General features: G+C 34.8%; 1 protein-coding gene across 3 annotated transcripts in view; it reads left to right on the forward strand.

Moving 5' to 3' along the window:
* Window positions 1-99: 99 nt before the first annotated feature.
* Window positions 100-13510, forward strand: part of LOC105559042 (neprilysin-11) — a 15123-nt gene continuing 1712 nt past the window's right edge. Inside the window, exons 1-18 of one of the 3 annotated variants that reach the window (XM_012007049.1) lie at window positions 1956-2033; window positions 2675-2935; window positions 5159-5317; window positions 6555-6757; window positions 7846-7915; window positions 8043-8140; window positions 9354-9407; window positions 9562-9619; window positions 9955-10145; window positions 10328-10565; window positions 10680-10929; window positions 11339-11612; window positions 11744-11899; window positions 12058-12293; window positions 12501-12610; window positions 12701-12759; window positions 12926-12974; window positions 13143-13329. In XM_012007049.1, coding sequence (XP_011862439.1) covers window positions 6742-6757; window positions 7846-7915; window positions 8043-8140; window positions 9354-9407; window positions 9562-9619; window positions 9955-10145; window positions 10328-10565; window positions 10680-10929; window positions 11339-11612; window positions 11744-11899; window positions 12058-12293; window positions 12501-12610; window positions 12701-12759; window positions 12926-12974; window positions 13143-13329 — 2046 coding nt within the window. In that variant the 5' untranslated portion in view covers window positions 1956-2033; window positions 2675-2935; window positions 5159-5317; window positions 6555-6741. Of the gene's footprint in view, window positions 543-1955; window positions 2034-2674; window positions 2936-5158; window positions 5318-6554; window positions 6758-7845; window positions 7916-8042; window positions 8141-9353; window positions 9408-9561; window positions 9620-9954; window positions 10146-10327; window positions 10566-10679; window positions 10930-11338; window positions 11613-11743; window positions 11900-12057; window positions 12294-12500; window positions 12611-12700; window positions 12760-12925; window positions 12975-13142; window positions 13330-13510 lie in introns of those variants that run through there. The other 2 variants (XM_012007050.1, XM_012007051.1) reach the window with 2 other exon arrangements.

Genomic DNA, 13510 nt, shown 5'->3' on the forward strand with positions numbered 1-13510 from the left:
TCTAATTCATCTGAGCCTTAAAGGATTTCCTTTTCACGCAAAAATATAAACGTTTTTTCTTTTTTTTTTAATGAAAAAGTCACAACTTCCTTATCTACTTCGATCGGGTTGCATACCCGTCTGATTACATTGTCCATTCCGCGAGAAAGGTTCTTCTTGCGGAAACTTTATGCAAACGCCTCGACTACGAATCAATCTAACGTCGCCGAGCAACGGACAGTCCAAACAGAGCCACCCTAAAGCCGGTCGCTATTCTTTTCGTCGTGCTGCCGGTGCCGTGCACTCGATGCCGCGATGCGAATCGCGCATGTTTTTTTTTTGTCGCACACACATAATTAATCGACTGACTCGATTATACAATTTATCGCAATCGCGCCCCACCGGCGTTTCCGCATCAGTTGACAGAGAAACTTCCTTCGCTCGCGTGGATCCTTGAAATGCCTCGACAGCCACGGATGTGACGACTGTCACGATACGCTTCATCGATACGAGCTCGCCACATCGAGATAGTTCAACAAGTTCTGCAAATGGTTCTCAATTGTGTATATAACAATTTCGTTCGTTTAACATATTTTTTAAACACCTACGTACTTAAAACCAACATACTTTCAAACAACAGCCAATTTTTAGCAACGTTAAAATTCTTTCAGATATTTTAAAACTCGCCGTAGTATCTTCAGATTTATTGGATTCTAGTGAATTTTTTTACACTAGTTGCTATGTCGCAAAGATTTTTACTGATAAGTGCTGTTCTTTTGAAATAACCGAAACCACCTTGTGTACTGGTCGATGGTATCTTATAGCAAATTCGGTTGGTGCACTAGTACGCACTGAGTTCACACTAAGGCCGGTATTCATAGTCCGTTCTTATATTTAAGATTATTTTAAATATACTCTTAATGTGTTTTCAACCAATCACAGAGCCGTATTAGCGTCTTAAGACGACACTTAAGATGATTTTGAAATAAGAATCGACTATGAATACCGGCCTAAGCCTTGTTTCCAGACAATTATAAGAATTTACTGATATTTTTTATCCAGAAAAATAGTCCGTGTAACGTTTATACGGATCGTTTTTTGACTGAATATTCTTTGAACGTGTATTTAAGACAAAGTTAAATGTAAGAGCCGACTATAAACAGGCCTTAGTGTGCACTCAGTGCGCACTAGTGCAGGCAACCGAATTCGCCATTAGTGCGTAGTCATTAATTGTGACATTAGAATGATTAGAATTAATTTTGAGTTCCTTTATGATTGTGTCCAATATTTTCGCGAAGTCTGCTTGATTCTTTAGTGTCTCGCGCCAAGCGTAGCGATACCGCGCGCGTAAGACCGATCGTGTATCTTTACGCGAGCACGCGAGTTGAGAGGCCCTCAAGTCATCGGATCTCAATACGGCTGATCCGATCGACTTCTAAGTAGGCTAACCGATAGCTTAGGTGCGACTTACATAATGTTACGCTACGCCAAAGCATAGCAATGAAGTAGTCGTGCTTAAAAAATTATTCGCTCAATTTTTATTAATAATTGGCATCTCAATCTCCCCCCTTTATTATTGTATATCTATTTTTAATAATTATTGTCTTAGTATCATATCATTATTTTTGCCTGCAATTTTGAAAATTGCAACCGTCTGTTCCTTCTAAATTATTAAGGCGTAGTTTTGCTCTTTACGCTAATTTTTTCATTCGAGTATATTGCTTTCCCGTCTGAGCATTTATTATGAATGAATCAGGGTTTTCGTTAAAAAAATGAAGCCGGCGACAAAACACGCCGGCGAATTCAGTCGATTGATTAATCTTATTAGGTTCTTAGAATCTCTTGCGGTTGCACCGCACGATTTCAGCATCAAGTCGACGCTTTTCCATAAGGTTTACGAGTGTCTTTACGATCCGTTCGTTCATTTGGAGAACATTCTGGGTGCCGCCTGCTTCGATTGCGCAACAGGAAAGGAGGAATTACACATACCTCGGCGAAACTGTTCTGCGGGAAAAAGGGACACGATATCCGATCGCGCGATCGCTCCACCGATCGTATGTCTTGTTTGTACGATGACCGTTTTGCTCTATTTCTACTGCGTTCGCGAATATTATGCAATCATTTCAGCTCGTAATCGTGCTGGTGCATGCTAGCAATGCGCTACGTTCCTATGAATTCTCGTAAGGATTCTCGTATACTCCCGAGAGAAAGCAAACCGCAACTACGCTTTGGTGAACGCATTTATTAAGTACACATTTTTTATCAAACAGAAATTACATAAAATATAAAATTGCGCAGAAAAAAATTGTCACGTTACGTCAAATAATTACCTAACAGGTTAATTTTGAAACGAATTAAATTTCTCGGCTAATTTCTCTAAAGGCTGAATTCTTTGCCAAAGTGGACTCTTTTTAATTCCGAGCTTAAAATGTAGATTGAAAGATTAAAAAATTATTGTTTTACTCTTTAACAATGAAATGTGAGCCAGATATATCCCCCTAAGGTAAAATTAAAATAGATATGGCGTGTATCCCGTTGAAAATTCTTACGTTCTCCAATTAATTTTCTGAAATGGCACGAGCGAGCCATTTACAGCGAAGTGAACGTTACCGCGGTGTGTTGGAGAGTCCACGTTGCCCACCCACCCATAATTATACCGCACGTCGCTCAGGGATTTTCAATTTTTCCACTTCAGACTCGAGAATGCAGAATGCCAGCCAATCTCCGCAGAATAATGTATGGAAACAGATGTTTCTCATAAAACATCGCCGCTCAGTTCGCAACGGTGCGTAGCCGACTGGCAAATATATACAATTATAACTGCCGTAGCAGTCAGGTGCATTGCGAATTATTGCTTGCGACAAGCTTTTTCTGCATACGGATAGGCAGGCGTTTCCTCGCGCTGCAACGACAGTAAAAAGAGAATCGCTATGGCCCCAAAATGCGATCACGCGAGGTACATTACCTACTGCGATCGCCAAGTCGTTTATTTGCGCAATCTGTCTTCTTTTTGTCATAATTTTACACTGCTTTATTAAACTTGCTTTATTATCCTGCCTCTTCCTAATAAGTTCCTATTAACTTTCATCCATCTGCAACGTCTCACCTGTATGTTACTAAATAGCTTTTATTTATTACGTTTATTAGTTTTTTGCGTTTAAAAAAGATGTTTTTAGAAATCTAGTTTCGTATGTATTAAATTTATATTAATTTTCATAATTTTCTTTTGTTATTGTCCGATATATACATAGAGAGGAAAGTCCGCTATTATGAGACGGCTTTCGAATATGAAATAGCGGAGTTTCTGCTAAATTAATAGGCATCGTCTGTTGGTTCCACCATGAATTTATCGCCCTTGGAGTGTTTGATGAAAAACGGATTATTAGATCGCGTAATCGTTGCGAAAAAAAAGATTTGGGGTTGAATCTGGGTGTTAAAAGCTTACTATCTTATATTGAAATCCTATCTTGTAACGGAGGACTTTCCTGTATATGCTTTTTTGAAATTGATGAGAAGAGAAAGTGATGAAAACGAGGTGGATTCCAGAATGCTCTATACCGCACGTTACTAGACCGTGATTAACTCATACGTTGTATGTGCTTTGATGTCCAACTGATAACTACCGAAACGTCTCGCATTCGAACCGGTTGGCAGAAAATATCGTCCTATCGTTGATTTTAATCGAGCCGTTGTTAATGATCACGCCCCCAAGTCGGGTAATACTCATTCGAGCGTAGAGCTCGCTGCTAGGCGCGACACTAACACCTATACATATAATAATTTACATACACGGGCATTTAATTAGGTTCCCAGTCTGCCAGTAGCACATATCTCACGACGATAAATCTTGATTACTATCCCGACAAATGTATCCCTCGGTCAGCCGGGTGAACTACCTAATAACGCTCGAATCTCAATCGCGGTTAGATCAGAATCAGCTCGAGCTTATACGGCAATCCGGGGATGCATTCGACACGGTATTTTATCTTGACGAATTACGCTGTACGCGCTGAATGATACGCATCGAATTTATGGCGAGCAAAGCGGCATGGTAAGATTTTATCTTTAATTTTTAATTAAAAGACTTTACCCAGCGGAAATCAAATTTTAATTGGAAGACTTCATCCGGATCTTGCATTGTCTTTCATTCTCCTCCCTCTTTAGTTTCTTATTAAGCGAACCGTAATTCAATCGTGAGCATCTCCGCACGGTTCTCCAAGTAACTTTATTTTAAATAAGGGATATTTAAGATACTCGTATAACGTCGCCAAGAACTGTCGGTTTTCTTAATCGATTCGCCTTCGTTCGTGAGGTGGTTATCGATTGCAACGTCATATTTGTGTCCCCGTGTCGTCTCGAATTCGTAATAATTTCGTAGACGAGCAGCAGGCACTACTCGAAATAAATTTCCTTTCTATTGACCGCTTACCAAGGAACTGGAGCAACTTCCCCAATAACGGGAGCACGTTTGCGAATACGCGATCACACGCTATCTATCCGATAGAACGGTTGCATGAATAATGAATGCAGCATGCGGTGCATTACGTAGCACGCGTTGTTGCATACTTTCTCTCTTCGTAATAAACGTTTTTCCGCGGTAAAACGTGTTTCCCCGGACGCCGCCCACTGCACGTGCGCTACAAGCAATCTTGACACGTCCTGTCACTTTGATATTCAATGTATCTTAACTGCGATATTGAGATGACAGCGTTTTCTAACAATGAACAAATTGCCAATAACCATTATTAATCATCTATCGATCCTTTTGATTCAATGTTATTAATACGTGATCCTTTTCTCATCTAATTGTTAGTTGTATTAACAACTGGTAATTGTAAATTAATAGAGTAATAAAAAAATAGTTGTACAGTTGATATTGTGCGTGATATAATATATATATAATTTTTCAATAATGTTACTTTGCACAACAATCAATGAATTTATTCATTGGTATGTTTTATTGTAGTTTTTATTTGCATTATAAATTTACTTGTAAAATTACCGTAAAATAACAAATGTGATTAAATTTATAAACTCATTTTTACAAAAGTAGGACAATTACTTAAAAAATTATAGAATAGTAGCAACATAATAATATGATCAGTATTATTTATTAATTTTATTTAAGCCTTTTTAGATAATTTTAACCTTTCTTTGCTTGTCTTTGTACTTGACGTAGGACTCTAGAGTTTTATAGCAAAGTACAATGAGATTTATATGCAGCTAGCAGGTCGCAACAGAAGTAATATTGCATAAACGTTCAGTGTACTTTGTAACTACCTTGAGGAAGTGCTTTTACGCAAACGGAGCTTCCTAATAGCATGGCTCTAGTTTAAAGGTAAGACTTGTGCCAACTCTGTCCGTGCTGTATATCGTAATAATAATTGTTAATTGTTTCGTTCGCGTTGTAATCCAATTCATGACACGACCGATCGCGTGCAAAAGGTGGATTTCACTTTGCGTAAAGTGGAAGTAGCGGAAGTTGTTACGAAATCGGTACAATTTTATTTTGCCCGCGGAAATTCGATTACGAGATAGAGTGGTTTGAAAGAAAAATAAAAGGCTTACGGCCGTACTCATTACTTCTATTATTCATGTTCAGTTAACATTACTATTTTAATGTAATGAATACGATTTAAATTGGATCTATGAATATAACTTGATAAATATGTATGATTTTATGAGAACGTTAAGATTACATTTTTATTACTTTGTTCTATGTATATATTATTCTAAATTGTGCTGTATCTATTCTCTTTTAAATTGTATAGGTAAATGCCATTCAAGTTGAGCACGATTTCTAATCTGATTCATGCGGCAGGTATAAATGGGAGAGCGAGCGTAAATAACAATATGCATTGATTTACGATTAGTCAGCGTTGAACTCTAAATGAATTAAGAAAAAAGGAAAACGACGATATTAGTCGCACGTTTCAGGCTACATAGAAGCGTGTTCTCACAGAACAAACATTTTACTTTGCATATTGTAGTAATACTATTTTCTTAACATTTCTCATAGCCTGATAACTGTAATTATATCTTGTAAATTATACATAAGTACATACACACATTCATAATGTGTCTTTAATTACCTTCATTTTGTACAATAAAAGTTGTATAATTGTAAAAAGTTGCAAAACTAAAAACGTAGAAATAGGTACACTACTATTTTATAGAATATAATATATAAAATTTTTATTGAATATAATTATACGTAAATACGTAAAAATTACTAAGTATGTTATGTTGAATAATTAAAAATACATATTTTCCAATAGAGAGAATATATGAAAAATTGGTAAAATAAATTCGTACGCGAGTTAATTTTTTTTATATTGCACGTTTGAATCTTTCTATATTATGTCAAGGAAGAAAAATTCTTTATTTTTCCTAAACTGAAATACACATTTAGAATTTACAACAAAAGAAATCCCTATTTAATTCTTTTTTATTACTCTCTCTGGAGTTTCTCGATTTATCCCCGACACGTACGTAAACTATCGTACTCGATGATATCGAAGGGGTAGAAGGCTCGCCATCGATGGAAGATACCCGGTGTTATCCATTTTTCGCAGGCGTGTGGGTGTTATCGCGCGGATGGTCGGATGGGAAAATTGACGTTCGGTCGCCGTTGTTATTGGTTCGACGACGAGGTACGAGAACCACTGGGAAAATGTGAACGTATGGACACCCGACGTTGTCTGTCCGGCTCGACTCGGTGTTCAGTGTCGTCAGTTCGATCCGGTCAGTGGGCCATTCAGCATGAACAACGAGCGCAGTAAGTTATATTTTTACACGCTAGCTTGTCTACCTGACTTTTCTTTTCCGGTGCACCGTATATATGCATGTAACCCGGTAATGTTCTCGTAGCCGGTGATATTTTACTAAAGTTGAAGTCAGAAAAGGTTCTGCAAGTTTTATATTACGAGCCTGTTCATGCTTTCTACGAACTACCAGATGGCGAATATGATACTAACGTAATAATCATAAAAATAATATAACAATTGAGCATAAATAACAACAATAATTATACCATGATTTTTATTGTTAATAATAATATCTCTTCTTTTAGCACTTCTTTCATTTCTTTTCAAGAAATGAAATAAATAAGAAAACATAATTACAAAGAAATGGAGAAAGAAGTAAAAATATTGCATAAAAAAGTAAATTTATAAATGGATTCTGCTAATTTATAAGAGCAAACATTTTTATTTCATATTTGTTTCGTTAATTTTCTTATTTTGTATGTAATAAAATTTTAATTTGGCTCTTATTGTTACTAACAAAAAAAGCATTATTTGTTAAAATACTTAAATTAAAATTATCGCAAAAAAATTTCATTACATCCAATAATATTGAAAATTATAAAGAAAGATTGTACGTATATAAAAAGGTTGATTGGTTTGAAATAATTAAATCAATTAGGAGAAAGAAAATGGTAATAATTGATTCGGAGAAGAAATTTTAGTTTTATCTTCTATCATCTTTTTGAAATCTATTGAACGTGAAGATGACCTTATTTTGATAGTGCGATAACAAAAGCAGGCTATGTGTAAATGGAAGCCTAAATTAATAAATGTAGATCACTCAATAATTTTAATATTCTTTAAAAAAATAAAATAAAATTTTTGCAACATAGTATTTTATAAATATATAGTTTTTATAATATATCAAATATAATACTTATTAAAAAATTGATGCATGTTCTCAATAGATATTAATTGTTCTGTCATTTAAAAACTAGTATAATTATAAATAAAGATTAATTTTTGAAATATGAAAATTTACGTGATAATTGCTGCTTCTCGGAATGATGTCGTAATTTGTCTCACTGACTGGATATTATTGTATTTTCTTTTTCCTCAGAGGATGAAGGGTCCGTTTATTCGGTCGGAAGCCAAAATCACCTAGTGTCGATAAGATCCAGGAAAACTTTGTAAGTAAGAAAACGAGAGTTTTCTAACTAGTGACCATTAAATCGTTTTATTAAATCGAGAACATATTTGCTCACTGCAAATAGATTAATCCAAAGCCTCCGTTAACTAGATCTGTTATGTGTGTAGCTTCAAGAAGCGAACGCAGATTTCTAATCTGACGGTGATAATCCTTTGCTTCCTGGTGGGTTCCTTGTTCATAACAGTTGTCGTGCTTGCAGTACTTTGTAAGTATTTTTTCTTTAACTTATCTTATTTGTCATAGATAGAATTATATTCAAGATGAATTAAAGATCCAGCTTGACCGATAGAGGCTATCTTCTATTATTATTCATGTTGTACATATATTAAAGATGTATTTAAATTACATAATATGTATCAAATTTTTATGGGAAAATGTCATATTATTTATATGTTTAATTCTCCAACGAACAACATTTGCATTGTTGATATAAGAAATGTTGCCTAACGTATCTACTTGCTACAAAAATAATACACTTAAAAAAATAATGCACACAAATTAGAATTAAAGTAAAGATATTTTTAATTTGTCAAATGTCATTGCATTTGTCTTATGTCTCACTATCGTATCTATAATAAGTCCTTCAACTGTGAACTAACTTTATCAAAATTACAGTAGGTATAACCTTAGACAATAGACGTGACAACAGGAAGTACCCTTTAAAAGAAATGACTCAACTCTTACGATGCTTTAATATATCCCCTTCAATACCTTGCAATTACATTAGATATCCTTGACAAATTATTGGAAAACCATTTAGCATCTTCGATCGCCATTGACATTGTGTAAATATTTTAACAAACATGGGACATGGATCGTGTAACGTAGCGCGTGTGTTCCACGGAAGAACTTTGTATCGCGTGTCCATCATTGTTATTATATGAGGATCTATAGCGCTCTACGTGAGATTTTTATAATTAATATATGTATATTATATCAAATCTTCCTTAGATTACCGGGCATCCCCTTTTAAATATAATTTTCTTGGCAAAATCTGATGTTTTTCTCCATAATAAAAATACCGAGATACCTTTAGTCTTTAATTATACATTTTTATTGAAGTACGTAATTTATTCAAAAGATACGCAAGAAGTATTTAAACACGCAAATACATACAAGAGTAAATACCAACTAACAGTAGATAACATTAATGTTATTATTTTCTACTCAAAAAACGCTATATATAACATGTTACATTTATATTGTTGAGTGGAGAGAAAATTGTAATATTAATGTTACGTAACTGTTTGTATTTAATGGGGAGTAAGAAGACTGGGATGTGATTAAATAAAAGTATAATAAGTTACGTTGATGCGTAATTGAAAACTGAAAAAGATGCAATAAATTTACGGTGATAAAATGTAAAAAGTTGTCGACAATTCTAGAAATATTTTATACGTATAATACTGTTGTTGCAGATGCACGCAAGAGCATGGTGAAGATATGTGATAGCGAGGATTGCGTTCGAGTAGGTGAGTAGTATGCAGTTATTATAATAACTGGTGATTGTATGTATATACTTGTGCTATTATTAACGTGAACAAACATTGCGTATAACAATAAAAAGAAAAATGTATGGCAATCACTACCCTGGAAGCAATTATTTATTCTTCTTTGTTCACCTAGCGGCTAGTTTGAAGGAATCTATGAACGTATCGGTAAATCCTTGCGATGATTTTTATCAGTGAGTAAATTTATTGTGGTGCCGTGCTATTATTGTATGTACAACGAACGTAATTGATGTGCACCTCGCGAAATTATAACATTCGCGCAATTTCTCTATCACTCTGCAAATCTATTATTTCTACATGTTACGCAATACTGCATTCGCGCGGTTCACTTTCACTCGCTTGTGTGAGACATCGTATCACGAATTAACGCTACATTCGTCGGAAAACGTAACAATTAATACCGTTGTCTTCTTTTTATTATTATTAATCCGCTTGGTTAAAGAATTTATTTAAGCTGCATTTATGATCTTCACGATACGTGAAATTTTCTTCTTTCTCTTTTCTTTAGATATGCATGCGGCAGATGGTCGCAGGAACATCCCATCCCGGATTCCAGCCTGACGAATTCCTGGTTTAGCGAGCGCAGCGATCGCGTAATCAGAAAGATAAGGGATTTGCTAAAAGTTAATATGTCTGCCAGCGAAGTACCCTGGGCAGTGATGCAGGCCAAGACTCTGTTCACCAGCTGCATGGACGTGTGTACGTTGCTGTTTTTGTTTAATTAGGTAGATGTCAATTAAAGAAGCCACTGCTTTAATCAGAGACACGTTAATTATAACATAATGTACATATATCACACAAGTAACAGTCCGCAGTAATACGTGTAACTTCTAATTATTTTTAAACTTTTAGAATATTTCTCATAACAAGATAAATTTCAGATACCATCAACGAACTCAATTTGTCGCCATTATTTTATTTGCTGGAGTTATTAAATTTGCCCCTGTTGCCTGCGTTTGTTACTAACACAACGACCAATTACATAGAGCAACTCGCTACGATAAAAAGAACTTTGGGCTACGACGTTTTCTTTGGCTTCGGTCTCATGCCTGATCCTAGGAACAGGAGCAGAAACATAATGGCCTTTCACTTTCCGGATCATTCCAATCCTTTTCCCGCGTACGTACACTTTTTATTCTACAATTTTTAATTGTTATTACTATTAAGTCTTTTGAAACTTATTTAATACACAACAAATATATGGCAATAAATTGATTATAATAATAATAATAGCGATAAAGAAGTGGAGAAGCGGTTGCGAACCATCAGATCGCAACTACGAAAACGAGGTGATTTAGATGATGAAGCTATGTTGCTCGAGAACGAAGACGCCGAACTCACCTATATGACTGATGTTATTAAAGAAGTCATCTACAATGGCACTGTTAATGAATGTACCTCGGAGGATGAATTGATAATGGACAATAATGAATTGGAAGAATTTGTTCATATGCTTTATAACCTAAGCAACCTTATTTATTACGTAAGTATTTTCTGGCTAAACAAATTCTAAGTTAATGTCTTCACATAGGCAAAAATTGTGAAAATAAAAATAAGAATTTACTTATTATTGTTTCACGTCTGAAACAAAACGTTCTCTTTAAGATTTATCGGTTTGTGCAATGATAAAGACACTAGTCACGGATAAGGAGTCCAGGTTCGAAAGTATACGTCAACCCTGGCTGGGATAATATTTTTCATCATGAATTCTTTAGACATTTTAATGGGATGCTTATCGGCATAAAAAATTTAATAGACAATTGATTTAAATATGTGTATTTGCTGTTCCAACAAGAAAATTTTAAGATCAACAAATAATCGGCGCGCGGTTTCTATCAAGATTCTAAAATGGCATCTTCTCTGATTGACTGTAGAAATAATTTGTTTTGCAGGCGGGACGTGCAGATAAAAATAAGAGTATTTCCTTAGAAGGCTTGAGCGATGACGATTTTCTGATGGTAGACGATTTACAACAGTTGACAGACGAGTATGTAACGGATACTAATTCGTCTTTAACGCCTAAACTGATTTGGCGGCCCTTTATTGAATCCCTTTTCGAGGGTATCGTTACGTTGAATCTTGACAAGGATAAAATTCTCATCGGCAATTTGGATTATTTGAAAAAAGTGGCATTGGTGTTAACTGCTTACGAGGAGGAAGAGCTGGGTATGTCTTCCTGATTTATATTTATTTATACGTATATAAACTAATTCTAATTAAGTTACTTGCGCTGTTTTTATTTTGACATAAAAATTTGGTATTCAGTTTTCAAAAAAGTTTTCTCAATTTCGATTCAGAAAGCTACATTTGGTGGGCCATTGTGGATATTGTGGTGCCCCACTCGTCCAACAAGCTCAAGGAAATTTGGAACGAGTATGTGAATGAGTTAACAGACGTGGAAGTAGCAGAGTCACAGTCGTTGCTTTGTGCGTCAGTTGTCAATGAATTAATGGGTATGTACAACGACTTCGATTAAAACTGGAACAATACATTTTATAATGTATATAGTAAATAAGCTGGCACCTAATTTTCTCTATAATTTAGACTTAATAAATATATTTTCACGATATATCTTGGACTTCAATTAATGGTGTCTATCATCGACTTGCAGGAATGGCGGTATCACGGCTGTACGTAGATCCCACATTTCACAATAAGAAAGTCAATAAAGTATTGGAAATGCTGGACGATATAAAAGAGGCGTTCGCCTCGCTTGTCATTAAGACAGATTGGATGGATCAGTCAACGAGAAAAGCGACACTCGAGAAGAGCCGGAAAATGGAATCTGAAATTGGATTTCCCCCGTGGCTCTTCAATGAGAAGAAGCTCAACGAGTATTACAAAGGCGTAAGTCTTGTGAAAAATTAATATACAGTAATAAAATTATTTTCTATAATAAATTTTTATAATAAAACAGGAAGAATCTGCGAAAAATACACATTTAACGTTTTTTTAATTGTAGAATTTTCATTATACGTACATTAATTTTACTTGAGATAATGCAATAGTATTATTTATGTATTTTGCATAATATTGATCTGTTGTAATGTTTAGATAGACCTGTCGGAAACGAAATATCTGGAGAACATGATGCAAATCGTTCGATTGCAATGGAACACCACGTGGACGTGCCTATATGACGATAATTTATTCAACGAGTCATAGTAAGTGAAAAATTGTGAGAATTGTCGTCAATAAAAGTCAATACTGAGGTTTCCTTTGTCTTCATGCTTCGCTTTATTACGGATAATCAGCTGGGCAACTGACCCTACCGATGTAAATGCGTTCCACACGTTTCAACTTAATCATATAAGTATGTAATAACTTGATCTCTTGTTGTTAAAATAACACGCTGATTAATTTTACTGTATTACACTTTTAATAATCTATTTAGTTGAAAACAACCTGAGATGTTCTCTGGTTGTTATTAATGTTACATTAACGTATATTCTCTCTTTTTTCACTATTCACACGTGCAGCCATACCTGCCGGAATTCTTCAATTCCCATTTTATGAATTGGGTCTTGAGTAAGAATAGGAATAATTACTGCATTATTATCTTTATATGTGTATAAAAAATAGAGAAATAATATAATATAAAAATGAATATAATAATAAGATAAAAGTAAACAATAAGCAGCAAGAAGCATGAAATTTTTTAATGACAAAATTAGCAATTTTTTGTAATGATCGCAGGGCCTTAAATTACGGCGCCATCGGCACGGTGCTTGGACATGAATTAACTCATGGATTCGACAATAGCGGTCGACATTACGACGGCGATGGAAATCTCCGGCAATGGTGGACCAACGAGACAATCTCGGAGTACTCGGACAGAACTCAATGCTTCATAGATCACTACGATACATATTACGAGAATGAGGTAAGTTCTAACATTTTTGTAAGACCTTTAATATTTGAAAAATTAATTATATAAAACTCGATTTTCGGAGAGATACATAAAAGAAGTTGCGGAACAATTCGTTTAAATATGAAATAAACAGATATTTCGAAAAACTATTTAATTTTTGTTTATTAAAAAATATTCATAATTTTATTAAATT

This window comes from Vollenhovia emeryi, unplaced genomic scaffold (genome assembly GCF_000949405.1).
Source record: "Vollenhovia emeryi isolate VEMERY1.0 unplaced genomic scaffold, V.emery_V1.0 DF939294.1, whole genome shotgun sequence".
In the NCBI taxonomy this organism is placed as follows: domain Eukaryota; kingdom Metazoa; phylum Arthropoda; class Insecta; order Hymenoptera; family Formicidae; genus Vollenhovia; species Vollenhovia emeryi.